The 27977-nt window shown below is 39.5% G+C and overlaps 1 protein-coding gene across 1 annotated transcript in view; it reads left to right on the forward strand.

Moving 5' to 3' along the window:
• The first annotated feature begins 2203 nt into the window (after window positions 1-2203).
• Window positions 2204-27977, forward strand: part of ptk2aa (protein tyrosine kinase 2aa) — a 62587-nt gene continuing 36813 nt past the window's right edge. The window contains 14 exon segments of the mRNA XM_030146755.1: window positions 2204-2320; window positions 2322-2358; window positions 2361-2398; window positions 3830-3999; window positions 5163-5250; window positions 5444-5523; window positions 5637-5699; window positions 8052-8106; window positions 15424-15564; window positions 15838-15915; window positions 16631-16738; window positions 21736-21853; window positions 22688-22718; window positions 23575-23639. Of these exon segments, the coding sequence (XP_030002615.1) occupies window positions 2204-2320; window positions 2322-2358; window positions 2361-2398; window positions 3830-3999; window positions 5163-5250; window positions 5444-5523; window positions 5637-5699; window positions 8052-8106; window positions 15424-15564; window positions 15838-15915; window positions 16631-16738; window positions 21736-21853; window positions 22688-22718; window positions 23575-23639 (1189 nt within the window).

Genomic DNA, 27977 nt, shown 5'->3' on the forward strand with positions numbered 1-27977 from the left:
TTGAGTTGTTTTAATTCACGCGCACGCAAGCTGATGAGCGCATGAGCTGCTCTGCCCCGCCCCCCCTAAGCCCTAAACTACAGCTGCCAGCTAGCCGGCAGGTCCACCCCAAGAGGAAAGTTGTACCTAGCGGTCTGGACAAATGGCAGGAGAATCACAGCAGAAGTGCTTGGTAACAAAAAAGGCAAGTCAGATCAATTGTATGGAATCACTTTGGGTTTGATGAAGAAGACGAAGAGCAAAAACAATTACGTGCAAAAAGTGTTTCGTAGTTGTGTCCGCCACCGACCGGTAACACAACAAACCTTTTAACCATCTAAAGTTTAACCACCACCACCTTATCATAATCTTATGAAAAACTACAACACATAAAAACAACTTCGTCCGCAATGCAATCTTCAGTTTCCGAATCTCTTTATGCTGCAACTCCCGTATTAACCTACCCGTATAACCCTAACGTACGAATTCTAGATGGCTGATGCATACAGAAGGCCTTAACTGAAACCTTACGGCACGCCACTGAATTATTATGTTTCATACTACATTGAACATACTTGAATTTATAATTTGCACTTTACGTGAGTTTTTATTTTTTATTTTTTTAATTGCTACAGTTCTATGGCAAGTCTATAGCAGTTTAATTACAGTGCACTATTATTTACAAAAGGAAACATACTTGAATTTACAGTACACTTATTTGCCATTCAAAGATTTTTTTGTTTCGTACAAAAGTGAAACATACTTTGCTTTAGTGGTTAAAAGCTTTATTTATCTTTAAAGAGTATATTTACATTGTTTTGCAAGAAAAAAATAACAACTTTAAGGTTAACAAATAATCATTTTTAATAATCGTGATTTCAATAATTGCTAAAATAATCGTGATTTTTTTTTTTTTCTATAATCGAGCAGCCCTACCTGAAGATATTAACAATCAGTGGTATCAAAGTCCATTTTTAATTCAGCTTCTACATACAGATCAATATAATCTCAGGTGGGTCAGACCAGTAAAATACTATTATAATAACCTATAGCCTAAATAATGACCACTACAAATTTTCTCTTTGTTTTAGTGTAAAAAAGTATGGAATGTTTGCATTACAAACTATCCTTTTACAAAAAATGTGAATAATCTGAACAAAATATGAACAACCTGAAATTGTCTTAAAAGAAGTAAGTGCAATTTACCAACATTCTGCCTGTTACTAAATGTTTTGTGTATTTGTAAGTGTAATTTAAGTTGTAACGCACATGTGTAAGTGATAAACTGAGGCCAGAATATTGGTAAAATTGCACTTGTTAATTTTAAGACATTTCAAGTTGTTCATGTTATTCAGATTTTTACGGAAACTTTGTAGATGTAAACGTGATCATAATATAATTTAACTTTTTTCACTGTTATTATTTTCCTGGTCCGGCCCACTTGAGATCATATTAAGGCTAATGTGGCCCCTGAACTAAAATGAGTTTGACAGCCATGCTGTAGAGGATTAATGGTTCCAGGCTGTGAATGATGAATATCACTAAATAATGCGGAAATCCTACCACAGTTTTCAAAAAGCTTGATGTGATGTCCTCTGGGTTGTGTCTCTGTCAAATGAAGTGTGAAGTGCTTAAAGATATCAAATTAGCAGGGACAATAACATACTGTTATTGCAAGTATTATTGATTGATATATGATCTAGAGTTTGGATTGTTAGCTGTTTTTTTTTTTTGTTATTAACCAACTAAATCATTAGACCTCCACACCCCAACAGATTTTACTGTCAGCTAACATGATAATTGATTAAACCGCAGAAACTTGTGTCTTATTTAATTTTGCCTGAGAAGCCGAACTGCTTGCCATGCTATTAATGGGAATGATAACTGATATTTTCTTTTATCGTGTAATTATTAGAAATCCTAAAGTGTGTTGCTTTGAAAAAAGTTAAAGTGTAGGACATGATCAGGATAAAAACCACCTCTGCCTCAGTTTGATCCCCAACAAACCTCAAATTCTAATGAGTGTCATGTATTTTTGTAGTCTTAGAAATTATGACGCACTTTTCCAGATTTTTGAACATTTATATCAAGACAAGCTGATGACAAATTGTATGATCATAGGAGGGAGGACGTCCTTTTTGATTTGATTGACACGTCGTATATTTTTCTGTGTTTCCAGAATATGACAGACACCTAGCAGCCGCAGTATCAGCTGGGAAAAACCATGGCAACAGCCTACATGGACCCCAACCTAAACCACGCCCTCCTGGGAGGAGCCAAGTCCCGGCTGAGTGCTGGGGCATCAGACAGAACTGGCTCTGTGGACAGGGTTCTTAAAGTTTTTCCATTACCATGAGACCAACACTGAACACAGCTTCTGGCGGCCAATATCAGATATGGAGACGCCACTGATGTCAGGGTAAGGAGACATGCATCTTTCCTTTGTCCTCACATGGATGTCTATGGTTGCCATCAGCACTGATTAGTTTTACATATCGTTAGCCTCATAGCATAATTTCCTAAGACACATTTTTGGCCAAATTGTGGGTATCTGCGTAACTTTACTCGCCTAACACTGCCGCTTCATTTTATGCAGGTATCACAAAATATGACTTAGGCTATTATGCTATGAGGCTAGCGATATTGTATGTAGGCCAGCGTTAGACATGCAGAGTCACGTGGCCAGTGACAGGTCTATGCTCACCTGGACACATCAAACATCAAACTTTTTAACATACTGTTTGATAAATTCCACCTGACATGGTTTGAGGAGTCAAGTCCCAGATATGCATGTTGGCTTATTCTCGTACAGAGTTTTTCTCAAATTGTGAGTGCATAAGAGAGTGATAACACATTTTCTGCTTGAAGTTTATATTTAAAGACTAGAGATCAGCGCAGCTCATGTTTATTGCGTAATACAATTTGTTAATGATGTCCAATGTTGTGGCAACAGAGTGACTGATTTTGATAAATGAATGTATGTTTACTGAGTAGCTAGTTCAGAATAGGTTACAGTGTTTTAGCAACTCAGCAAAAGTAGTATATTTCAACTTTATTTGTGTTATATAATTATTCAACCCGAAGTGGTGTAGTGAGTAGCTTCTTCTTCCTTAAGGCTCCTGTGAACTGTCCTTAAGGCTCTCCTATCTCTTGTATTGGAGTGAGTGTAGTGCACACACACCATTTAAACTCAGGGTGTGTATGGTAAAGGGAGAGTCCTTTGGCCCGAACAGGAAACCTGTGACTTGACTGTTCACTAAACCACCAAAAACACTTTTAAACTCCACTTGAAGACAGATTATACACAGCACTCACAGGCTCACTTTTTTGTAATTTTTTTTTTCTGGGATCCCTATTGTCTTCTTCGTCATGTGAGACAGGTGGGCCGGTGCCCTTGCGCCTTCTATTGGCGAACCCTAACTGTCTAAAACACAACCAGAAGTTAACACAAATAAAAGTTGCACACATCAGGCTGAAATTGTGGAAAAAAATTCCACAGGAATCTGACTTCCCCATTCTCTAGTACTGGTGATGTGAGAGTGAGACTCTGGACAGAAATAAATGTTGTGACATTCATGATGACATTGAGTGTGCAGAAGCATTGCATGGCATAAACTGACCAAAAATGACACGGTGAATGGGACCTGAAATCAGAGCTGAAGCCAACCCCCACTGTGAGTGTGGCTTTTTTCTTCACTGCGCTGAATTGGTCACAGTGAGGTATTACTGATAAGTAAGACTTTCTGTCTTTAAGTCAGAAGTCTTATAAAAACATGAATTATTTGTGCTAGAGGAAGGCAGTAAAAGAGTATTCATAAAATATATATCTAAGCACCGTCTTCATCTTCAGGGGATCATCCAGAAGATTCTGGACATCCACAAAGTACGCTGGACTAATTGTTTTGGGCTCCGCCTCAGCCACGCCCATACCAGAGACCAGGTGCATTGGCTCCACCCTGATATGGGTGTGTCACATGTCAGAGAGACGTACGAACAAGCCAGATCCAATGACGAGTGGAGGTGAGAGACATTACTTCTTTATTTGTCTAATGGAACTTCCTTTCCTTCCCTTCACATCCAAAACTATATCTTTCACAGGAGAAGTTCAGAAAGAGTTGGGTGGACGCATCACAAGCAGTTTCTTGCCGTAGTCGTGACTTATTTGGCTTTGTAAATGTATTTAAAGTCTGTGTTTTAGTGTCAGCAGTTGACTAGAGGCACAAGTGATAAACTGCCAAAGGCCCATGAAGAATAGCTCAGCTGTCTGTTCTGTGGTGATGTGCCCTGTGTACGTTGTAGTCTGTATGTGTGTGTATTTATGACCTTTAGTGGTATGAAGGGCTCATTTATACTCTACGTTAAAGATGCAGACGGATATGGATGGAGCTTTCTGTCCATGCCCTGTGTACATTACGTGCGTAATTCTGTCCGTTTTCCGGGAGCTTGCAGATACGTACCCAGATGAGAATATGGAGCAGTACCAACAAGAACAGTGGAGGCAGTGTGGAGATTTGAACAGAATAATTTCCATAAATAGCGGCACTTTTCAAAGAGTGACTGTGTGAGTTAGTGAAAAACTACCAACATACTTCTGACAACTACCCTTCTGAATATCAACATTAGTGTTCACATTAGTAAACCTACTCTGTCGTCGCCATCTTTGTTATTATTGACCTTCTTCTTCTTCATCTTCTTCTTCTCAAAAAAACATTACTTTTCTTCGTGGTATTCGGCCAGTATGATAATTAAGAGGGCGTCATCTGGTAGATTGATTGGAGAAACACTCATTCCAACGTACAGGATGCATGGAAGTATGAAGGCAGTGATGCATGACAACGTTACAGACCGATGAACCTATTTATATACGTAAACCGAACGTAAATGACCCCTAATGCTGTTGTATGGAGAGTTTTTATGCCGTGACCTTTAAGACTCATAGAACCAGACTGCGTCAACATGTCCCCATCTGTATCCTCTCTACACGTCAGTTATCACATTTGCATTTTTGTCACTTTTTGAAGCCGTTCCTACTCTTTCCTTGGTTTATCTGCTAATGTTTTTTTTTTTTTTTTATTGTAAAACATTTCAATAAGTACTTACAAGAAATTACTAATGTCACTATTCAATTAATTCATGTTTTGATTGAAGTCATTCCTTTTTCACTTTTTTCTTCCTCCTCATAGGTATGAGTTAAGGATACGGTATCTACCAAAGGGCTTTGTCCAACAGTTTACAGAAGACAAACCTACACTCAACTATTTCTACCACCAGGTACACACAGTGGCACGCACATACACAACTACACAAACATATGTCCTATTGTCCTTATGAATGTATGGTCAGATCTGAGGCATGTGCCATTTGGGTATATTTATCTGTCAGATACATGGTCTGATATTTGATGTTTGGAGAAGTTAAGGTTTTGATAAACACAAGAATGCTCTTGTCATTTTGTTCCTGTTAGGTGAAGTACGACTACATGACGGAGATTGGAGATCAGGTTGACCAAGATGTGGCTCTGAAACTGGGCTGTTTAGAAATCAGGTGAGGCAGCTCATCTTTTTATTTGTTTACAGTTCTTTGTCTCCTTTCTTTGAAATGTGACTATATCTGTTGTAGATGGAGCTAATTTTGTGTCTGCCTGGTTTCAATTCCAGGAGGTTTTTTAAGGAAATGAGAGGAAATGCCCTTGACAAGAAATCCAACTATGAACTACTGGAGTAAGTATTTCTTGGTGAGCGAAATACTGCATCACCACATGTCAGCATGGCTCCTGATCTGCACGTCGACGTCTTCTTCACCTAATCACTTCCCTTCTTTGCTTGTAGATCAGATGGTCATTTGGAAAGTTGTTTATTTGCAGTCTAAGGTGTTTTCAGTTGCGTTAAAACCTCTCCAGATCAGTAGGTTCATTTCAAACACATTCCTACTCCTCTTGAATAACCCTTGTTTTCTCAATGATCATATATCGGCTGTTTTCACTGTGGTTTGCTCTGAGTTGATTTATCTCCCTGTTTGATAAATGCAGTGCAGAACATTACACGTGGTGGTTTTAATGAGGCTCGGCTCCAACACAGCAGTTCTAATGAGCAGCGCAATTCCAATGAGCTCTTCCTCTCTTTATGTCCATCAGCCTAACGAGTTCTCCAATTAAAAGAGAGAATGTCCACTTTCTTTCCACCAGTGTCTCTTTGTTTTTCTTCCTTTCTCGTTGTTGCAGTCCTTCTCTCTGTCTATGCTCTCTTTTTCTCTTTCTATTATGGTGTGTGTGGACTCTTTGTTTAGTCTCTATCTGTCCGTTGCTGGCTCTCTGCTCATTGGACTAAGATGTTGTCATGCATGTTTTACGCTGAGATGAGAATGAGAGGGAAAGGCTGAAGGGCTTTGATCCACCGTCAGAGCTGGGTCTTTGCTGACCATCCTTTGTCAATTAAAATCTCTACTGGCCATTATGTAACAAATGAATGACTGTTCACAAAGAAAAGAGTAGTTTTAACCATTTTGTCCCTTATAGGAAAATTCTATATAAGCCCAATGTTATCAATATTCGCTTTTAAGTGAATTGAAAGTAACTGTAATTTAATTGTGTTTATGTGTGTGTGTGTGTGTGTGTGTATATACACATTTATATGTGTGTGTGTATATATGTCAATGCAGAGAGCTAGCCAGGGCAGAAAACGATGGACTGTCTGTAAAAGAAGCATATCATGGATGTTTCTCAGTGAAATGAGGGGCTCTGTCTACAAGTAGTTTGAGCGCCTGTAAAATAGTTGAAAGTAGGGATGTAACGGTATTGAAAATTTCATATCACGGTTATTGTGACCAAAACTTATCATTATTATCATTGTTATCATTATTATCACTGTATTGTTGAATTTGTACTCAAAATGTTCAAAAAGTACTTATACACAACCTGAAATATTTAACCAAGTTGTAGTTTGGAAAAAAAAAAAAAAAAAAAAAAAATAAGAACACTTTCTGTACTTTCTGTTTGAAGAAACATTCAAATATTAACAGTAAACATCAAACATACAAATGTGTATTAAAGATGGCACCTTATGGCCATTGTTTTGACCATTTTTCCATATTAAGTTTGAGTTGTTTTTGTTTCTTTTTCAGAAATAGACATAGAGATAGAACTGAGAATGAGTTTTCAAAGTGCGGGTCATCAAACACAGTTATCATAATTAGAATTTACACGGTAATACTAACCGTCAGAAATTTTACCGCGGTTTATTGTTATACCTGTAATCGTTACATCCCTAGTTGAAACTTTATTTCAATAATCTCGTAAAGTTTGTTCTGAACATTTAAAGTTGTTTTTCATCATAAATATGACTGAAAATTCAAGTTCGTTTTTGTTTCTTTGGTATAACACATTTTTTTAAGCATTTATTAAAATATATTATTATTAATATTATAATAATGATAATTAATGGCCAGATATTGAAAGATAAGTTCTTTCTGAAAAAAGGTGCAAAAGAATTGGCAAAAAAAAAAGACATTCTCTGACACTTTTAATGCAAAACCAACATCTAGGCCTGTTCTAACAGTAGTCGTTCTAGGGTTAATGGTGTCCTTTTCAGACAGACATAGGTCAGAAACCGACTGTCCACTGACAGTGTTTCTAAATCTGTAATATAAATATAATCCTTAAGGAGGGAAGAGGATGATGTAAGGTGTCGTACTCGTCTTTTCTCCAGAAGTATTTGAGTCATTATCTGCGTCCTGTTTTAGCTCTACACATCTTTCTGTGTCTCTGTGGTTTCCTCTTTGAACTCCTCCCTCCTTTCTTTGTCTTTCTGCTCTTTGGGTTTTTCTTCACCTCCGTCTGGTAGGAAAAGATGACGTGCTCTGTACTCACTTCTTAGCCATAGCTCTGTGTTTCTGCATTCTGTAATAAGTCATCTGCCTGACACTATCTGGATGGAGCTGTTGTTTTATTTCTCAGTGGAAGGGAATATAATCTGCTGAGACCAGATAAAGACTCAAGTGCTTGTCAATTAACATTCCTGTGTGTAATTACTGCAGTAAACATTCTGCTCTTCATCTCTGTATCTTTCTCTTTGTAGAAAGGATGTTGGTCTGAGACGCTTTTTCCCCAAAGAACTGTTGGATTCAGTGAAGGTGAGAATAATCTGTTTTAAAGTTATTTATAAAAACTGAGTTGGTTAAAGACCTAAGGCGGGGTGGTGATAGGATTCCAGCACCATTTCTGGTGATCAGCAAATGGAGGTGGGGGGGCAGGATATATATCATAGGTGCAAAAAGATCAGAGCCAGTATAATATCAAGGGCTCCAACCTGGGCTTTGATGAACCTCTCATTCTCAACCAATGGCTTTCGCTCCCAAGTTCAATTATGGCTACTAGCCAATCAGTTGTAGAGAGTAGGCGGGTCTTGGTGGAGACGACAACCTCAGAGTAGCCATCTGTACGTGGTGATGGCCGGCGAGATGGAAGGCAAGCAGATGAAGACCAGTGAAGACATCCTGCAGGTTCACAGGGGACTGAAAAATAAATGGTGTGGGCATGGACAGAGGAGGTGGGAGTGGATGGAAAGCCCAACGACAGTTTGTGCAAATAATTAAGACAATGGAGTGTTTGTTTTTGTACATTCTGCCCACACATATTGAAATATGCGATGATTGATGACTGATTGATGAAGCCAAACTTTTTTTTTTCTGTTCCTAGTTTCTCTTCTGGGACTTCTCCATGAATAGAGTAAAGGCTTAGGCTCCGTTCACATAGCAGGTCTTAATGCACAATTCAGAGTTTTTGGTGATATCTGACTTTTTCCTGTGTTGGTTCATATTCCACATTAAATGCGACTTCTATCAGTTTTGAGTCTGAACTGAATGTGACCCTGAAGTGATCCACATGCACAAAGAGGTCCTGACGGAATACATGACCACACAGACACATACTGTGTTTACAGAAGTAACACTCTGGGACGCAGAATTGTGACATTTGGTCGCATTTCAATAATGTAAAGTTCGGATAAATGCGATCTAGCCATTCAGACTGAAGTCACGTTGCAAAATATCAGATACGTATCGGATTTAGGACGACCTATAAAGGTGGCCGGGGTTGGATTTGAAAAAATTGGGTTAGTGCTGTTCAAACTGTCTTTAACAGATCAGATACAGGTCACATATGGGGACAAAACTGATGTGGGCCACATTTGCCTTGTAGTCTGAACAGAGCTTAAGACTCAGCTCATTGTCGGACTAAAATGAAAACTACTCTGTCGTTTGTGGTTTCAGTCCTTGTCTTCTGTCTTCATACTGTCACTGAAGTGAAGTTCACCTCAGAGCCAGAAGAGTTGTGTGCGTTTGTAGGTACAGGTGTTAGCGTACGACCTGAGTCCAGACGTATTGTCACCTGTGTCCATTCTAAACTCCTGTCTGGATTGTTGGTAGGGCTGTAGGGTTGCATTGGTGAACAGGTGAATGTTTTCAGCTTATCTCATTAGAAATGTTTGGTTTTGAAAGTACCGAAATGCAACAAAAGTCAGCACTTCATACAACACAGACTTCACACTGGTACACAAGTACATGTGAGTCTGACATATGGAACCTGTGAAGGCCCTTTACCAACGTACATATCCACACGATCCAACACATTATTACACCCATGATATTCTGGTCCTTTTATGTAGATATTTATAAAGATTTGAGGACGTTTTCCATCCGAGTTCAGTCAGACAGTGTTTGGTTTTTGTAAATGTTGTGATCGTTGGGGGTGTTTGTATAATGAACAGGGTCTTTGTCAGCGATAAATTTATGACGTGTTTATGGGGGAGAGAGAGAGAGAGAGAAAGAAAGTGTGAGCGTGAGTGAGTGAGACATTTGAGTCAGTGAGAGAATAGCCCAGTGACCCAAAGGTCTTTATTGTCGCCGTCTGACAGATGCTCTGCACAGTGAGAAAAGTGTGTTAACGTGTGTGTGTGTGTGTTTTGCTCAACCCTCAGGTCATGTTAAACCCACTTTCGTTTCTCCAACAATGAGGAGGGTGGGGGAGGGGTCAACGTGTGTCTGCCCGAACTGAGCCCTGCTGGCTCCCCCCCCCCTTCTCTTCTCCTCTTTTCTTCCTCCTCCTCCTCCCCCTCTTTCTCTTCTCCTCCTCTTCTCTTCTTCCTCCTCCTCTTCCCCCTCCTTCTCCTCTTCTTCTCCTCTTCCCCTCTTCCTCTTCTCTTCTTCCTCCTCCTCCTCCTTCTCTTCTTCTCCTCTTCCCCCCTTTCTCTTCTGTACTCCTCCTCCCCCTCTTCTTCCCCCTCTTCCTCTTCTCCTCTTCCCCCTCTTCCTCTTCTTCCTCCTCCTTCTCCTCTTCCCCCTCTTCCTCTTCTCTTCCTCCTCCTCCTTCTCCTCTTCTTCTCTTCTTCCCCCTCTTCCTCTTCTCTTCCTCCTCCTCCTCCTCCTCCCCCTCTTCTCCTCTTCTCTTCTTGTCCTCCTCCTCTTCTTCTCCTCTTCCCCCTCTTCCTCGTCTACTCCTCTTCCTCCTCCTCTTCCTTTTCCCTCTCTTCCTCTCCACCTCCTCATCCCTTCCTCCTCCTCCTCTTCCTCTTCTCCTCCTCTTCCCCCTCCCCCTCTTCCTCCTCCTCCTCCTTGACCTGTACAGTGAACACAGTTGGATTATCATAATCATATCATAATAATTAGAATTTACACGGTAATACTAAACATCAGAAATTTTACCGCAGTTTATTGTTATACCTGTAAAAACGTTATTTTACTCCTCTGGTTTTGGTAGAAGTATATGAACCCTGATATATAGTATCAGATAAAATGCAGTAAGAGTAAAGACAAGCACATCTGCTGTTCTTTATGTGGCACAAAAATGGAGAGAGAGAGAGAGAGAGAGAGAGAGAGCACAGCTGTCATTTATGTTGTGTCGATCACCCTGGTGAAAGAGAATGGTAGTCATTTAATTGGGATTATTCTCTCTCAATGGACTCCACTCTACATACACACACACACACACACACACACAGTGGTGGGAGCAGATGGCTGTGGTAGTAAACAGTGACTGATGTTGGTTGAAGCCTTTTAAAGACTGGTCGTCTGTTCATTCATACTGACAAGAGTCACAGTAGTAGGTTTAGTAGAACTGACCTTTGGAGATCAAAGTCGGATCAGATATCAGCCTCAGCTCAAGCGCTGGTCCCTTACATGACTTTATAATACACATGTGATATGTAATTGTGGGGGATAGGACTGGACAAGCAGTGACCTCTTGCTACTCCCTTTCAGGCACAACAGTTGTTCCATTTTATCTTTTTTTTTTTTTTTTTTTTTAGTTTTGTCTTGTTTATTTTTGTTTGTTTTTTTCCTTTTTCCTATGTTTTGTATTCTGTTTGTGTCTGAAATAAACTTAACAAACAATAATTTAATGATAGGGAAACCTACAGTTAAATACATGATTTCATTATAGCAGTTGTTAGTCATAGGTGAGTAAAGTAGACTGGATTTAATCGTTAGTACATTAGGGATTAATAGGTTTCAGCTGCAACACATTTAGAGCTGCAGCTATTGATTATTTTATAATCAGGTAGGGCTGTGCAATTAATCGAAATTCAATTACGATTTCGATTATTACACGCAACGATTTCAAAAATTATGTAATCGGAAAAAAACGATTATTAATTTTGAGGTTGTTTTAATTCACGCGCACGCAAGCTACCATGAGCTGCTCTGCCCCGCCCCCCTCTAAGCTACTGCTGCCTGCTAGCCGGCAGGTCCACCCCAAGAAGAGAGTTGTACCTAGCGGTCTGAAAAAATAGCAGGAGAATCGCAGCAGAAGTGCTTGGTAAACAAAAAAGGCAAGTCAAATTCAATTGTATGGAATCACTTTGGGTTTGATGAAGAGCAAAAACCCATTACGTGCAAAAAGTGTTTCGTAGTTGTGTCCGCACCGACCAGTAACACAGCAAACCTTTTTAACCATCTAAAGTTTACCACCGCCACCTTTATCATAATCTTATGAAAAACTAAAACACATAAAAAAAACAAAACAAAAACTCCGTCTACAGCTTCGTCCGCAATGCAATCTTCGGGCCTTTCTAAACTGAATGACGAATGACAAGGAATAACGAATGACACGTAAGATTCGGCAGAACCACTGCTCCTTTGTCATTCGGAATAGTTTGCATGGAATGACAGCTATAATGGGAACGACAGATGACTTCAAATAACGGAAAACGACGTGTCGGTTTACTGGCTGGCTGGGCCGGCCCCTAGTAAATATAGTGAACAGAATATGGAAGTAACATTTCTCCCCTGTAGTTAGCTGTCGGTTGTAGCCCTAGCCTCAGCTGGAAGTGAAGCTCCAGAGAGCTGCGCGAGCCCATCTAACTTGATTTTCAAAATAAAGCGCTTCCGTATCAACTTTACGGGACTAAAGCGTCAACTGTCGTCTTCCTGATATATTAGAGCCAAGGCATTACGTATGTGACGTGACATTTCTATACGCACTGTTGTCGATCAAGTTGGAATACAATGTTTTTATCTCTTCCCATGAAATTAATGTGGTATTGTGATTTATTCTTGATAAAGTGTAACTGGATGCAGTCGGTATGTAATCATTGCAGCAGGTCAAAGGTGATTACTGATGTGTATAAGTAGGAAAAAAGGGGGAATGGATCTGAAAACGTTATTCGAAGTCATCTGTCGTTCCCATTATAGCTGTCATTCCACGCAAACTATTCCGAATGACAAAGGAGCAGTGGTTACGCTAAATCTTATGTGGTCTTTGCCAAATCTTACGTGGTCATTCGTTATTCCTTGTCATTCGTCATTCAGTTTAGAAAGGCCCGCAATCTTCAGTCTCCGAATCTCTTTACGCTGCAACTCCCGTATTAACCTAACTGAAACCTCACGGCACGCCACTGAATTTACTGTTTCATACTACACTGAACATACTTGAATTTATAATTTGCACTTTACGTGAGTTTTTTTTTTTTTTTTTTTTATTGTTCCAGTTCTATGGCAAGTCTAGAGCAGTTTAATTCCAGTGCACTATTTATAAAAGGAAACATACTTGAATTTACAGTACACTTATTTGCATTCAAAGATTTTTTGTTTCGTACAAAAGTGAACATACTTTGTTTTAATGGTTAAAAGGTTATTTATATTTAAAGAGTATATCTTACATGTTTTGCAAGAAAAAAATAAACAACTTTAAGGTTAACAAATAATCATTTTTAATATCGTGATTTCAATTATTGCTAAAATAATCGTGATTTTTTTTTTTCTATAATCGAGCAGCCCTATAATCAGTTCATCTATTGATTATTTTCTTTGATTTGGTTTGATTGACTTGATCTAACTATTATTTCAGTAGGTGAAAAAAATAGTAAAAATGTGAAACGGACATGACTGAAAATGAAAACTTGTTTATTCCAGAACCAGATGAAACAATAACCACAAAACATATAAAAGTAAAAGGATATATACAAAATATCTATGTAGAAATAACAACAATAAAAACAGTATACAAGTGTATATATAAAAATATCTACATAGAAATAAATATGATAAGAACAGTGTAAAAGTATATATAAAAACTATCTATTTAGAAATAACAACGATAACAACAGTATAAAAGTATAAAAATATCTATATAGAAATAATAACTGCAGTAACAACAGTATAAAAGTAGGGCTGTCAAAAATAACTCGTTAATGCAGATTAATCCATCATCATGATTAATCTGATTAAAAATTTTAACTCCATTAACACATCTCCAGCAGAATGACTCTGAACGTCTCTGCCAACCCATTTGGGCCAGTTTGTCCAAGTGGAGTTAGCGCTGCGTATGCGCAGATGGGTTAGGTGATCCGGTAGTGACAGGCAGCAGAACCAACCCATAAAGATGGAAGACACTAAACACCACGTTAGCCTTCTGGATGGAAATATGAGGTGAAAACCCCCCAAGATGGAACAGTTTAATTTGAATGGGTTCATTAACTCAGCTCTGCGTTTATGGAGAAGCTAAGCTAACAAGACATGTCTGTCCTTGGATGTACACTGATGGTCATCGGTGAGATATTTCTGTCTAACTTATCAACTACCTCAGACTTATTCAGATAAGAGGTTACATAATACACACAGTCTCACCATGTAAAATCTGGACATAAAGAGATGGATTCATCCCATTTGACAAAAATGCGATAAACATACTGTGTACGGATAGTTGTGACTGTCCGGCCTGTTGGTGTAGTATCAGTGAGGTGGATATCTACTTGGACTTCCTCACAGGAAGGGTGGACACTTTGGACCGATGCTAATCTCATGAGAATGAGGAGGAATTCCTAAAATGGTAGAAATTAACCAGCAGGAGTTCACGTGCATTATTTTCTGGAACCTTGTGTCTGTTGTGAAATCTGGAAATAACATTTAAGGAGGGCAAAAGTACTTGAGTAATAGAATATAGAATCTGTAAAACCCCATAAATAACAGAACGATCATGAGAGTGGTTCTGACCTCCAAAGTATAAACACACAAACAGGTCAAATGTACTAGATCAGGTGTGTTAAATTACCCATTTTTTACTGTCCGTAAATCAATCGTCCTGCCTTTTGATTGTCTTGTCCCTGGTGAAGGGTCATCGTACTTGTATTAAATGACCTTATTGCAGTGTACCAGTGTACAGTCAGTGTGTGCGTGTGTTTTTAAGTCCAAGCTGTACTGCTCTAAATCTGCACTAATCTTTATCTTAATCTATATATGGGCCACTATTTCTAATACAGGATGGTCTGTGCAGTGTGTTGTGTGAATGCACGTTTTATAAAATGCTCTGACTATATGCATATGTGTTTGAATTATATTGTCATTTATATATGTTTTAATGGCCACACTGTTTCTCATAGACATGGGAAAATACAAATCAAGTGGCGGCATCATCAAGAACATTATTTCAGTTTAGTTGAACCTTAATGTAGATTTCGACCCCCACAGGATTGAAGATTATTGCACAGATATACAATATGACTGGTAAAGTGTAGCCATGCAGCTTTATGAGTAGAATTATGGGCATATTGAGAGGATTGTAAATAACAGAATAATGTTCCTAGATGGATTTTTTTGTATCAGTTCCCCATCTGTCTTCTTTGCAGTGACATAACAGACCTAAAAATAGATAAACACATTACATTCATATTTAGGGAATACACATTTACTTGTATGTTAGAGTAGCATAAATCTCATACAAAGACAAGTGGAGCCACACTGTGATGTTTTATGGAGTAGTTGTAAATAGTACAAATATAAATACTACCAATGCACCTCTGAAATGAAGTGGTGAGAATGGACTGGAACCTCAGAGGACTGTCAGTGAGTCAGTGTCTGTGCGTCCACATGTCCCAACATAATCCCTACGCTTTTTTCATCTGATATTTTGAAGTGAATCCATAGATCTTCTTTAACATAAAGTCTGTTTCTTTCCAGGCTAAAACTCTTCGTAAGCTGATTCAACAGACCTTTAAGCAGGTGGCCAACCTCAACGATCAGCAGTGCATCCTGAAGTTCTTGGAGATACTTGCACCAGTTTACCGCTATGACAAGGAGTGCTTTAAATGTGCCCTTGGGGTAGGTTTGGGTCATTTCTACCCCTCTGGACTCTGAAGGCTTACATTAGCTGTATTAGGCTGACCCCTTGTGGCCATACCAGGCCAAACAAAAGTAAAACATGTACCCATGATGCTGTGGTCGTTCTCTTTTCAGTTTGCCTTAACTTTGGCTGAACAATGCTAGTACCTAAAATGGATCAGAGGATAACTTATTGTAAATATTTCTCAGTGCGTTACCTTTTCTTCTCTGTCATTCTTTTGTTCATCTTCTTCCTTTGCCTCTGTTTAACAGAGCAGCTGGGTGATCCAGGTAGAGTTAGCCATTGGGCCAGAGGAAGGGATCAGCTACCTCACGGACAAGGGATCCACGGTGAGGTTCCTTAAAAGAACACCTCAAACTGCTGTTTCCTTTTGTTCAGAAATATTTCAACCATAGGCCACAAAGGGCAGATAAGGTGGAGAATGAGCTCATTAAACTGGTCAGTTACTTTTACACTGAGCCCGTTTACATGGCCATAATAATCCGATAACTGGAAGTTATCCGATAACTGCTGTAATCAGATGCAACGCATGTACATGCACTTCAGAAATGCGATAATGGAAAAACCTTGGTTACATGTTTCAGTCTATTATTTGATTTCTTTCGGAGCACGTACGTATGTTATCACGTAAGACGTAAACTTCCTGTCATTTTCAAAACACCCGGTCTTGTTTGTTTTGTTTTTTTTACACATGCACAGATGTAAAAACCCTGGAACAAATCAGATTAACCTGTATACATGCAGGAAACATCGGAGTATTGGGGACAAATCTTGGTGTGTTAATCCAATTTCTCATTGTAAGATAACTGCTGTTATCGGATAAAACTGATCAGATTATCCTGTTTACATGATCACTGGAATAATCTGAGAACTCTAGAAATCGGATAATGATGGGAGTGTTAGTGTGGATGTAAACGGGCTCAGTGATAACTTCTTACCACATTTTATAAACTACATAATTGGAGGATTAAACTGTCCATCCATTCATCCATCCATTAAACTCATAAATGACTAATTGTTGTGTGTTTTTCTTTTTGTCTCCAGCCAACACATCTTGCTAACTTTAACCAGGTTCAGTCCATCCAGTACTCTGCCATGGAGGAGAAGGACAGGAAAGGCATGTTACAGCTCAATGTGGCAGGAGCTGCTGAGGTACAGAACCATCACATGATCAGCTTGAACTGGTATGAAGGCAAAGGTCCACGGGGACTATGTCCACACACACAAAGGTTACAGCTGCAGCTACTAGTCAGTATTTTGGCAATCACTTAGTCTGTCAATTATTTTCTTCATTTTGATTCGATTAAAGGGTTATTTGAATGGGTGAAAGAATAGTAAAAACATGAACGGACATGTTTGAGAAATGACAAACTACTTGTTTCTTTATTCCAGAACCAGCTGGAACAACCACAAAAAGTATAAAAGTAACAGGATATTTACACCTCCTCAAGGTCTGCTGGCAGCGAGTAAAAAGACCATTACAAAATACTGGCTTAAGAGAGAATGCCCACCGATGACTGTCCTTTACCAGTGTGGTAAAACATCTGTATTACTAGAACAGATGACCTACACAATGCGACTGCAGAAAGAAATGGGTGAAGAACACTGGGAAAAATGTCATGTTTACATAACCTGAGGCAAATTTGTAAACCATTAATTATAAAAATTTGTGTTGTTTGGCCAAACAATGCGATTTTGTAACCCCTTGACCTCACGACCTTTTAGTTCTGTTTTTTGTCTTTGTATCTGTTAAAAAACCTTTCATAAAAAAAAAAAAGGAAAAGGATTTAGGGTGTATATATATATATATATATATATATATAGATGTATATATATATATGTATGTATATATGGTAGGTGCCCTCATATCTTCTGTTGTTTGTGTTGATCCTGGCGTCATGTGCATCACAATAAAAAAAACAACAGTGGAACCAATGTTTAACAGCAGCAAAATTAAAGAAACCAAGCTTTGATTCAGGAAAAATTATGATTTAATATTTTTTAAGTGATTTGAGTCAATTAATTGATGAATTGTTTCAACGCTACTAATATTCCACTATTATTATGAACATGATATTCTATTTGGATATCCTGAATTAGGGCTTTGTTCATATGAGCTATTCCGGTATTATTTTGGTTTCATGAGGATTCAATAAACATGCATATAGCCTTATTGGAATATGTGTTTGTGGGTTTTTACCACAGGTTGTGATAAATGACACCTGTTTATGGTCAGTGAGAGTATAGACATGACTCTGGTAGAAATGCATCCAAAAAGAGAAACCAACTCACTGTTAAAAACACCCTTTTGGATCAGTTGGATTGTGCAGATTTTTGGCCTTTTCAAGACAGTGTTTGATGGAATGAAAGGAGGAGGCTGTGTTCACGTAGTGGAAAACCCCTTTACGAATCTCAAAATGTGCCACTACTTGTTAACAGGACCATTAGTGGAATATTGGCTTTTTTTAGCCATTGGAAGGCAGTTTATTATGAACTTTGTCTTACACTGACCAAAAATTAAATGCACCACTTTAGTTTTTTCTCCCCATTTTCATGAGCTGAACTCAAAGATCTAAGACTTTTTCTATGTTCACTAAAGGCCTATTGCTCTTAAATATAGTTCACTGATCTGTCTAGTGAATGCTTCTCCTTTACCCAGATAATCCATCCACCTCACAGGTGTGGCAGATCCACATACTGAGTAGACAGCAGGATTATTGCACAGGTGGGCCTTCGGCTGGACACAATAAAGGCCACTCTAAAATGTGCAGTTTAACTGTATTGGGGGGCTCCGGGGGGGTCAGAAAACCAGTCAGTATCTGATATGACCATCATTTGCCTCAGTTCAACACATCTCCTTCATTAGTTGATCAGATGGTTGGTTGTGGCCTGTTGAATGTTGGTCCACTCTTCTTCAATGGCTGGGCCCAGTTGGTGGATATTGGCAGGAACTGGAACACGCTGTAGTATATGCCGATCCAGAGCATCTAAAACCTGCTCAATGGGTGGAATGTCTGGTGAGTATGCTGGCCATGCAAGAACTGGGATGTTTTCCACCTTCCAGGAACTGTGTCCAGATCCTTCAACATGGGGCTGTGCATTATCATGGTCCAACATGAGGTGATGGTAGTGGATGAACAGCACAACAATGGGCTTCAGGATATGGTCACAGTATCTGTGTTTATTCAAAATGACATCACTAAAATGCACCTGTGTTCGTTGTCCATAACATACACCTGCCCATACCATCCCCCCACCATAGGCCATTTGATTCACAATGTTGGCATCAGCAAACCACTCACCCACACGACTGCCATCTGCCCTGGACAGTGAAAACAGGGATTCATCCGTGAAGATAACACTTCTCCAAAGTGCCAGATGTGAGCATTTGCCCACTTAAGTTGGTTACGATGACAGACTGCAGTCAGGTGGAGACCCCGATGAGTACGACAAGCATGCAAATGAGCTTCCCTGAGATGTTGTCTGACAGTTTGTGCAGAAATTCTTTGGTTATTCAAACCGACTGTTGCAGCAGCTGTTCAGTGGCTGGCTCAGACCATCTTGGAGGTGAAGATGCTGGATGTGGAGGTCCTGGGCTGGTGTGGTTACACGTGGTCTGTGGTTCTGAGGCCGGTTGGACGTACTGGGAAATTCTCTGAAACACCTTTGGAGACGGCTTATGGTAGAGAAATGAATATTCAGTTCACTGGAAACAGCTCTGGTGGGCATTTCTACAGTCACATGACCATTGCACACTCCCTCAAAACTTGCGACATCTGTGTCATTGTGCTGTGATCAAACTGCACATTTTAGAGTGGCCTTTTATTGTGTCCAGCCTAAGGCCCACCTGTGCAATAATCCTGCTGTCTAATAAGCATCTGGATCTGCCACACCTTTGAGGTGGATGGATTATCTGGGCAAAGGTGAAGCGCTCACTAACACAGATTTAGATAAATTAGTGAACAAAAAGTTGAGAAAAATAGGCCTTTAGTGAACATTGAAAAGGCTTAGAGCTTTGAGTTCAGCTCATGAAAATGGAGTAAAAACAAAAGTGTTGCGTCTATATTTTTGTTCAATGTATTTAGAACTAGAAGCACTCGGAGAGCGCAGACCTCCGCCAAGGCTGATCAGTGGCGCCCCCCGTGGGCCCCCCCACCCCCCGATCACCACCAAAATTTAATCATTTCTTCCTTATCCCATTTCCAACAAACCCTGAAAATTTCATCAAAATCTGTCCATAACTTTTTGAGTTATGTTGCACACTAACGGACAGACAAACCAAACAGACAAACAAACAAACCCTGGCAAAAACATAACCTCCTTGGCGGAGGTAATCAGGGCAAAATGGAAACAATTGGTCAGGTGAACAGAGTGGATGTGTGTATTGGACCACTAGGTGTTGCTGTGCCTGTCACAGTTACCCACACAGTATATACAGGGTTGGACAAAATAATGGAAACACCTTCACCTCAAGATGATAATTGCCCCAATCCATACAGCTAGAATTGTTAAAGAATGGCATGAGGAACATTCTAATGAAGTTGAGCATCTCGTATGGCCAGCACAGTCCCCAGACCTCAACATTATTGAGCATTTATGGTCAGTTTTAGAGATTCAAGTAAGACGTCGATTTCCACCAGCCATCGTCTCTAAACAAGAGTTGGAGGGTATTCTAACTGAAGAATGGCTTAAAATTCCTTTGGAAACAATTCACAAGTTGTATGAATCAATACCTCGGAGAATTGAGGCTGTAATTGCCGCAAAAGGCGGACCTACACCATATTAAATTATATTTTGTTGATTTTTTTTAAGGTGTTTCCATTATTTTGTCCAACCCCTGTAGACATACCAGGGATTCTGCTGTCCATTTCATCTGAGATTTTGTCGAACTAATTTCTCAGACTCTATTGACCCGATTCTTTTCAAGTTTCACACATGTTCTTTGCATGTGCCTTTCTCTGTGCCTTAGGTACAAATTTTTGAAAAAAGTTTTAAAAAATATTAAAAGTTAAGACTCAAAATTCATCCCTGGCTAGGCAGGGTATCAGTAAGCAGTGATCATGACTGACCTGCATTCTGATCTGAATCAAAAGGCATAGCTTGAACCCTCAGGGGTGTCCAAATCTGATCCTTGAGGACCTACAGTTTTAGATATTTCCCTCTTCCATCACACCTGATTCAATTAATGATCAGCTCATCAAGTCTACAGAAGCCTGATAATGATGGAATGGCTTCCAGGTGTGATGGAGAGGGGAAATATCTACAACACGCAGGATGCTGGCCCTTGAGGACCAGATTTGGACACCCAGGTGTCAAAACATACGGTCTGTGGACCAAAACCGGCCCACCAAAGGGTCCATGTGGCCCACGGGATGAACTTGTGAAAAGCAAAAATTATATTAATCAGTAATGTTAAAATCATTTTAGTTCATGCTCCACATTCAGGCCTAAATTGGGCTGGACCAGTACTGTCAAATAACCTATAAATAATGACAAATGCCACATTTTTCTCTCTGTTTTAGTGTAAAGAAAAAAAGCATATTTCATGAAGATAGCATTTACAAATTGTCCTTTCACAAAAAATGTGGAGAAGCTAAACAAATATAAACAATCTGAAAACAATATTGTTTCTTTTACTAAATGTTTTGTGTATTTGTAGACTGTCCACTGTGATCTTTGAGTTATAACGTATACGTGTAAATGATACACTGAAGCAGAATATTGTTAAAATTAGTTTTTTTTCTGAAGACATTTCAGATTGTTCATGTTATTCACACTTTTAAGGATAGTTTGTAGATGTAAACATGTTCATCATGTAATTTTACTTTTTCACTGCTATTGTTTTTCTGGTCTGGCCCGTTTGAGATCATATTGGGCTAAATGTGGAAGCTGAACTAATGAGTTCAACACCCCTGTTCTAACCCTAGAAAGATATTTTCTAGATTTAGATTCCATATTATGTTTCTCCAACAGAGGGGTTTCATGACATGCACTGATGTATGGTGTGTGATGTATTACCTTTTGCTGTATTAGACTGACTTGTGGGCATTGACACATGTTGAAGGTTTATAGTCAGACTGTCCTTCTTTTCTTTGAGAGTCTCTGCTTTGATAATGACTTGTAACAGGACTGTTACTGTGTCTGTGCAGCCGCTCACAGTTACAACAGCATCACTGACCACGGCAGAGAACTTAGCTGACCTCATTGATGGTTACTGTCGACTCGTCTCTATGGAAACACATTCCTTCATTGTCAGAGTTCAGAAAGGTATGACCAACTTCTACCATAAATTACATGATTATATTTTACCTATCGTTATCCTCATATCATAACTGTCTAATTCATCCACTATATGGACCAAAGTATGTGGACCTGTTGAATCCAGGTGTTTCTTTTCTGACAGGGGTCTGGGATACAAAACAATAATGACTAATGTCAGAATATCGTTTTAGTATAATGGGATAAATATCATTGCATTGGTTAGTTTGGGTTAAATTATCTTTGTTTCAAAATGCCTCAGAGATGATTTTAACTTAATTTTTCTCAACACAGATTCTGTTTATTCATGACTGATTTAAATGTTCCACCTCTAAATTTTTTGAAATATTTTTCCTGCTCTGACCGTAAAATAATAATTTTCTTCCACATCTGACCATCTACTTTCATCACATTTGACTGAGGAAGAAAAATCTACCATTGGACCTTAAGGAAATGTTGATGTTTCTAAACTATATGAACATAAGTATGTGGGCACATCATGTCTATAGCTGTCAGATGTCCTGTTCATGAGGATCGGACACAGAAACATCAATATGATATTTATCCCACAATATAAACTATATTCTGATGTTAGTCATGATTGTTTTGTATCCCAGGTCCCTGTTAGAAAAGAAACACCTGAATTCAATGTGTCTACATACTTCTGTCCATACAGTGGATGAGTTAGACAGTTACAATATGAGACTAACAATGTACCCAACAGGATGTTTACACTCTGTAAAAACCCTTTTCTTCTTAGTGTGAATCAGTATTTGAAAGCTGCTGTGTACATGCTTGATAATGTTCAATCTGATCTGGTTGATTTGTGTTTTTGTCCTCTAGAGGGAGAGAGAGCGCTTCCCTCCATCCCAAAGTAAGAACTGGACTCATGCTTAACAGTCTGTCATTAAGTGTATCTTAAGGACAGTCTTATATCAAAACTTTGGTCCATTGAGTTGAGAATATTTACTCAGTTTTCTGCTATTTGATACCTAAGGATACCACAAGAACTACTTAACATTGAATGGTCTTACTATACCAGATGACAGTCCTAATGATTAATACTGGAAAATAAGCAGGCCCTCCATCCTTTAGATTCAATGTGTTCATATTCACTGTCATAGATATTTATATATATATCTCAAATCCCACACAGCAGTGACAGGCTCATCGGTATCTTACAAGCATGTGTTTTCTCATAATGAAGCCTTCAAATCCACCTTCTTGTCTGCGTTATAGATTGCAGATCCTTGTGTTAATCTGTGGAGCTTTAACATTTCTCACATTTCACTATCACTCCATATTCAAACACCAACACTTTTTGCTTCCTTTTGGTGAGTTCAGCTCAAATCTGTCCTTTTCCTCTTTCTCCTCTCTGTCTGTGGTCAAATAAGGAGATATGTTTAGGGGCCAAATATTTTCCACTTAGGGTTTTTAAACACTCCAACAGTCTCCTCCTCCTTCTGTCTGTCTTCTCTCTCTCTCTCTCTCTCTCTCTCTCTCTGTTCGTTGTGTGTGATGTATGGTGGTGAAGTTCAGCTGACTCAAAGACAGACCACGGTGAAGGCACAACAATAAGGCTTAGTGTAGCAATGGAGAAGGTTGTTTTTTTCATCATTGAATGTGAACAGAGGCTTCCACATTTAACCTCATTCAGTGAGATCTGACTTAATTTTATTTCAAACATTGCTTTGAATTTACTATCTTCCTGCTGTTTTCTCTTCCATTAGGTTGTCTAATAATGAGAAGAAGTTAGAAGCGGTCAGGAGTGGAGTCAGAGCCATCTCTGTTTCAGGTAAGACGAACAGTGATATAAACACAGTCCAGTCACTGTCATGTCCACCTTTACTTCTGTCTCCACCTCCATCAACGTCTGCTTCTTTGCGTCTTCTCCTCTGCTTGTTTCCTCCTCTGTTGGGACGTCCTCTCTGTCCTCTCCTCATCCTCTCCTCATCCTGTCTGTCCTCCTCGTCCTCTCTGTCCTCCCCATCCTCTCTGTCCTCTCTGTCCTCCTCGTCCTCTCTGTCCTCTTCTTGTCCTCTCTGACCTTTCCATCCTCTCTGACCTCCCCGTCCTCTCTGTCCTCCCCGTCCTCTCTGTCCTCCCCGTCCTCTCTGTCCTCCCCATCCTCTCTGTCCTCCTTGTCCTCTCTGTCCTCCCCGTCCTCTCTGTCCTCTCCTCATCCTCTCTGTCCTCCCTGTCCTCTCTGTCCTCCTCGTCCTCTCTGTCCTCTCCTTGTCCTCTCTATGCTCTCTGTCCTCTCCGTCCTCTCCTCGTCCTCTCTGTCCTCTCTGTACTCCCCGTCCTCTCTGTCCTCCCCATCCTCTCTGTCCTCTCTGTCCTCCTCGTCCTCTCTGTCCTCTTCTTGTCCTCTCTGACCTTTCCATCCTCTCTGACCTCCCCGTCCTCTCTGTCCTCCCCGTCCTCTCTGTCCTCCCCGTCCTCTCTGTCCTCCCCATCCTCTCTGTCCTCCCCATCCTCTCTGTCCTCCTTGTCCTCTCTGTCCTCCCCGTCCTCTCTGTCCTCTCCTCATCCTCTCTGTCCTCCCTGTCCTCTCTGTCCTCCTCGTCCTCTCTGTCCTCTCCTTGTCCTCTCTATGCTCTCTGTCCTCTCCGTCCTCTCCTCGTCCTCTCTGTCCTCTCTGTACTCCCCGTCCTCTCTGTCCTGCCCATCCTCTCTGTCCTTCCCATCCTCTCTGTCCTCCCCGTCCTCTCTGTCCTCTCCTCATCCTCTCTGTCCTCTCCTCATCCTCTCTCTCCTCCTCATCCTCTCTGTCCTCCTCGTCCTCTCTGTCCTCCCCATCCTCTCCTCATCTTCTCTGTCCTCTCCTCATCCTCTCTGTCCTCTCCTCATCCTCTCTGTCCTCCTCCTCCTCTCCGTCCTCCCCGTCCTCTCTGTCCTCTCCTCATCCTCTCTCTCCTCCTCATCCTCTCTGTCCTCCCTGTCCTCTCTGTCCTCTTTGTCCTCCTCTTCCTTTTAATTTCTTTACTGTCTTACCCTCTCACCACTGGATCCATTCACTCTGTTTTCTCTCACACATGCTTGTCCTCTTTCCTACTCGATTGGCTGAAGACCTAGTGACATCAAATCTTCCTAAACCAACCAAGGCCCGTCGTTTCCTCCTCCCCTTTGTCTTCTGTTCAGATTCTCCACCCAATGGTATAATCAGCCCCTTTAGAACAGCAGGAAATCAGCCTGTGTGCAAAATTGTGATGTGTCAGAATAAAATGTGTGATTTGTACACATACTTTATGGGTGATTTTAGTGTGGATAAGCCCCAAGGAAGAACAAACTGTTCAAGATAATGAATTTGAGCAGTTTGGTATGTTAAGATAAGATATGACTTTATTAATCCAACCGTGGTGAAATTTCACAGTTAACAGCTGCGAGAAACAACAAACAAGTCCAGAGAAAAGACAGGTAGAAATAACACAAACGAGTGAAAAAAATAACAATTTGATATTTATATAAATATAGAATTAGAATTAAAGTGTGTTTGTGGGGGTGTTACTGAGAACTGAATTATTAATCTTTCATGACCACTTTTCTAAAAAGAGTCAGAAAATAATCCTGATTTACAGCAATGACAGCCAGTGTAGAAACTTGTGTATTTTGGATGTAAAATTTTCAACAATAGTAACTGTACCAAATCACTTTTATCTGTATCATCACAGTCATTCTTGCTTTCAGCATGTTCTCTTCTACTAAGGTGTTGTTCTCCTTTGCTTTAACTAATTCTTTCTTATATCAGTAGGACTCAACTACTACTAGAACTAATCCAATCTGCTGCAAAAGAAGTGTCTGGTTTGGGAAGCACTGACTTTGCTAACCAGTGTTTTAGATTTTGCAGCAGAATAACATGATAAGAAACAGAACGCACAGACTCAAATCTGCACATGTTTGACATAGACATCACTTTGAAGTCATCTATTGTGTTTTCAGTTCAGGTCAGTTTCAGTTTACTTCATTCAGAGTGTGTCAGCTTATACAAATATCTGAACATACCTAGAGGATTTTTGCACATGTGTATGTGGTTTTATGGTTTTACTAGTTAAACATTATTTTACTGTGTGTCTTGTTCTAAGGGTAACATCGTGAACAGGTCAACATGTGTCTTTGTGTGTCTGTGTGTGGTTTTGGCATCTTCCAGTGGTGTGGATGTGGATGATGGTGGCTTTGCTGTTCAAAGCTGAACTAAATGTCTTCGTCCAAACCGGAGAATCCAAATGTGACACGCAGGCAACATGAAACACAGCTCTGTGCGCAGTAGGACTATCTGCATGTTTGGTAGAACACTGATGCGAAATCAGTGAATCAAGGCATAATTTAAATCAGGTGTGCCAAACATGTGGCCCATGGGCCAAGACTGGCCTGCCAAAGGTTCCAATCCGGCCCATGGGATAAATTTGCAAAGTGCAAAAATTACACTGAAGATATTAACAATCAAAGGTGTTAAAGAGGTTTTAGATCAGGAGCCACATACAGGAGCCATATATAAGTGTGGGCTCAAGTAAAATAATAGCATATTAACCTATTTATAATGACTCCAAATATTCTTCTTGGTTTAATGTGAAAAAAATTATATTCCGTTATGTCTATAAGTATTGACAAGTCCAGATTTTTCTCTTTGTTTAGTGCAAAAGGATAACATTAAATTATGAAAATATTTACATTAACAAACTCATTTAACAATAAAATGTGAATAACCTGAACAAATATGAACAACCTGGAATGTCTAAAGAAAATAAAGTGCATTTTTAACAATATTCTTCCTCTTATTAAATGTTCTGAGCCTTTGCAGATCTGATCCATAATGCACATGTATAAATAGGTCAAGGCATAATATTGTTAAAATTGTCATATTTTTCTTGAGAAATTTAAAAAAAATTTAGGTTATCCCCCCTTTTTTTGTTTGGATATTTTGTAAATGTGAATATTTTCATAATTTAATATTGTTTTTTTGCACTAAAACAAAGAGAAACATTTGAAGTTATCATTATTTGTAGGCTGTTATGCTATTATTTTACTGGTCTGTCCCACTGGAGATCATATTGGGCTGAATGTGGAACCTGAAAGAAAAGGAGTTTGACATCCTTGATTTAAATGGTGAATATAGCCCCATATGTATCCAGAGGAAATACTACAAATTAGATGTTGGAATGAGATGTCATTCCATGTCCTGTAACTAGAACACATGTATTGATCATATGAGGTGTATTGATTGTATTGATTGATACATGTATTGATCATATGGTGGTTCGGTGGTTCAACAAAGGCCAGGGTGATGCACAACAGTACAGAGGAAATGTTTGTGGATTTCTCCGAATTTGAACATTGTTGGGAACATTCCATATAAATATAGAAGTCAGGAACATGGTGTATATAAAATAGAAGATAGGCTGTGGTTTTTGTAAATGTTGGAATTCTGGAAATGCTTCATACAGTCTGATCCATCTGCATTTGAATCAGATTGTCCTGAGTTAAAATATCATGATGCAACATATTATTCCAATACCTTTTTCATCCATTTTTATGGAATGAATTAGGTTAATTATGTGAAATATGTAAATGAGTGCTTCTGTATTTGGTGACAAACTAATGGCATTATTCTGGACAGTATGTGGTGGTGATTTGTGTGTGTGGGCGGCGCAGTGGTTCAGTGGTTGGCATCGTCACCACACACACACACACACACTTAATGGGTTAATTAGTCAATGGAAATGAGCCGTAGGTGTGACTGCGACAGTGATTGGTTGTTGGTTTGTATGTGTTAGAAGTGGTGACACATGCATTGTGAACCCCTCTGGGACCCTCACCCTCACAATGGTTCAGAAAATCAATGAATGAACCAATTAGTGATGTCTGTCTCCTTCCAGGATGATACCATTCTCATCACCATCCTTAAAGAACTGCCTTAGGTAATATCTCAGGTTTTTTAGCAAACACAAAAATCTTGTAATACAGTACAGTATTTGGTGATTTAGGCAAAAAAAGTATTTTTTGTCCAAAAGAAAAACATTTTTAGGAAGGTGGCGATCTGCACATATATAGAATCTGAAAGGAATTATAAACTAGACGTAATAAATTCCAGTGGATTGGACTTAAACACAGCTGCATCCTCTCCTGACTACGC

Source organism: Sphaeramia orbicularis, chromosome 11, assembly GCF_902148855.1.
Source record: "Sphaeramia orbicularis chromosome 11, fSphaOr1.1, whole genome shotgun sequence".
NCBI lineage: Eukaryota > Metazoa > Chordata > Actinopteri > Kurtiformes > Apogonidae > Sphaeramia > Sphaeramia orbicularis.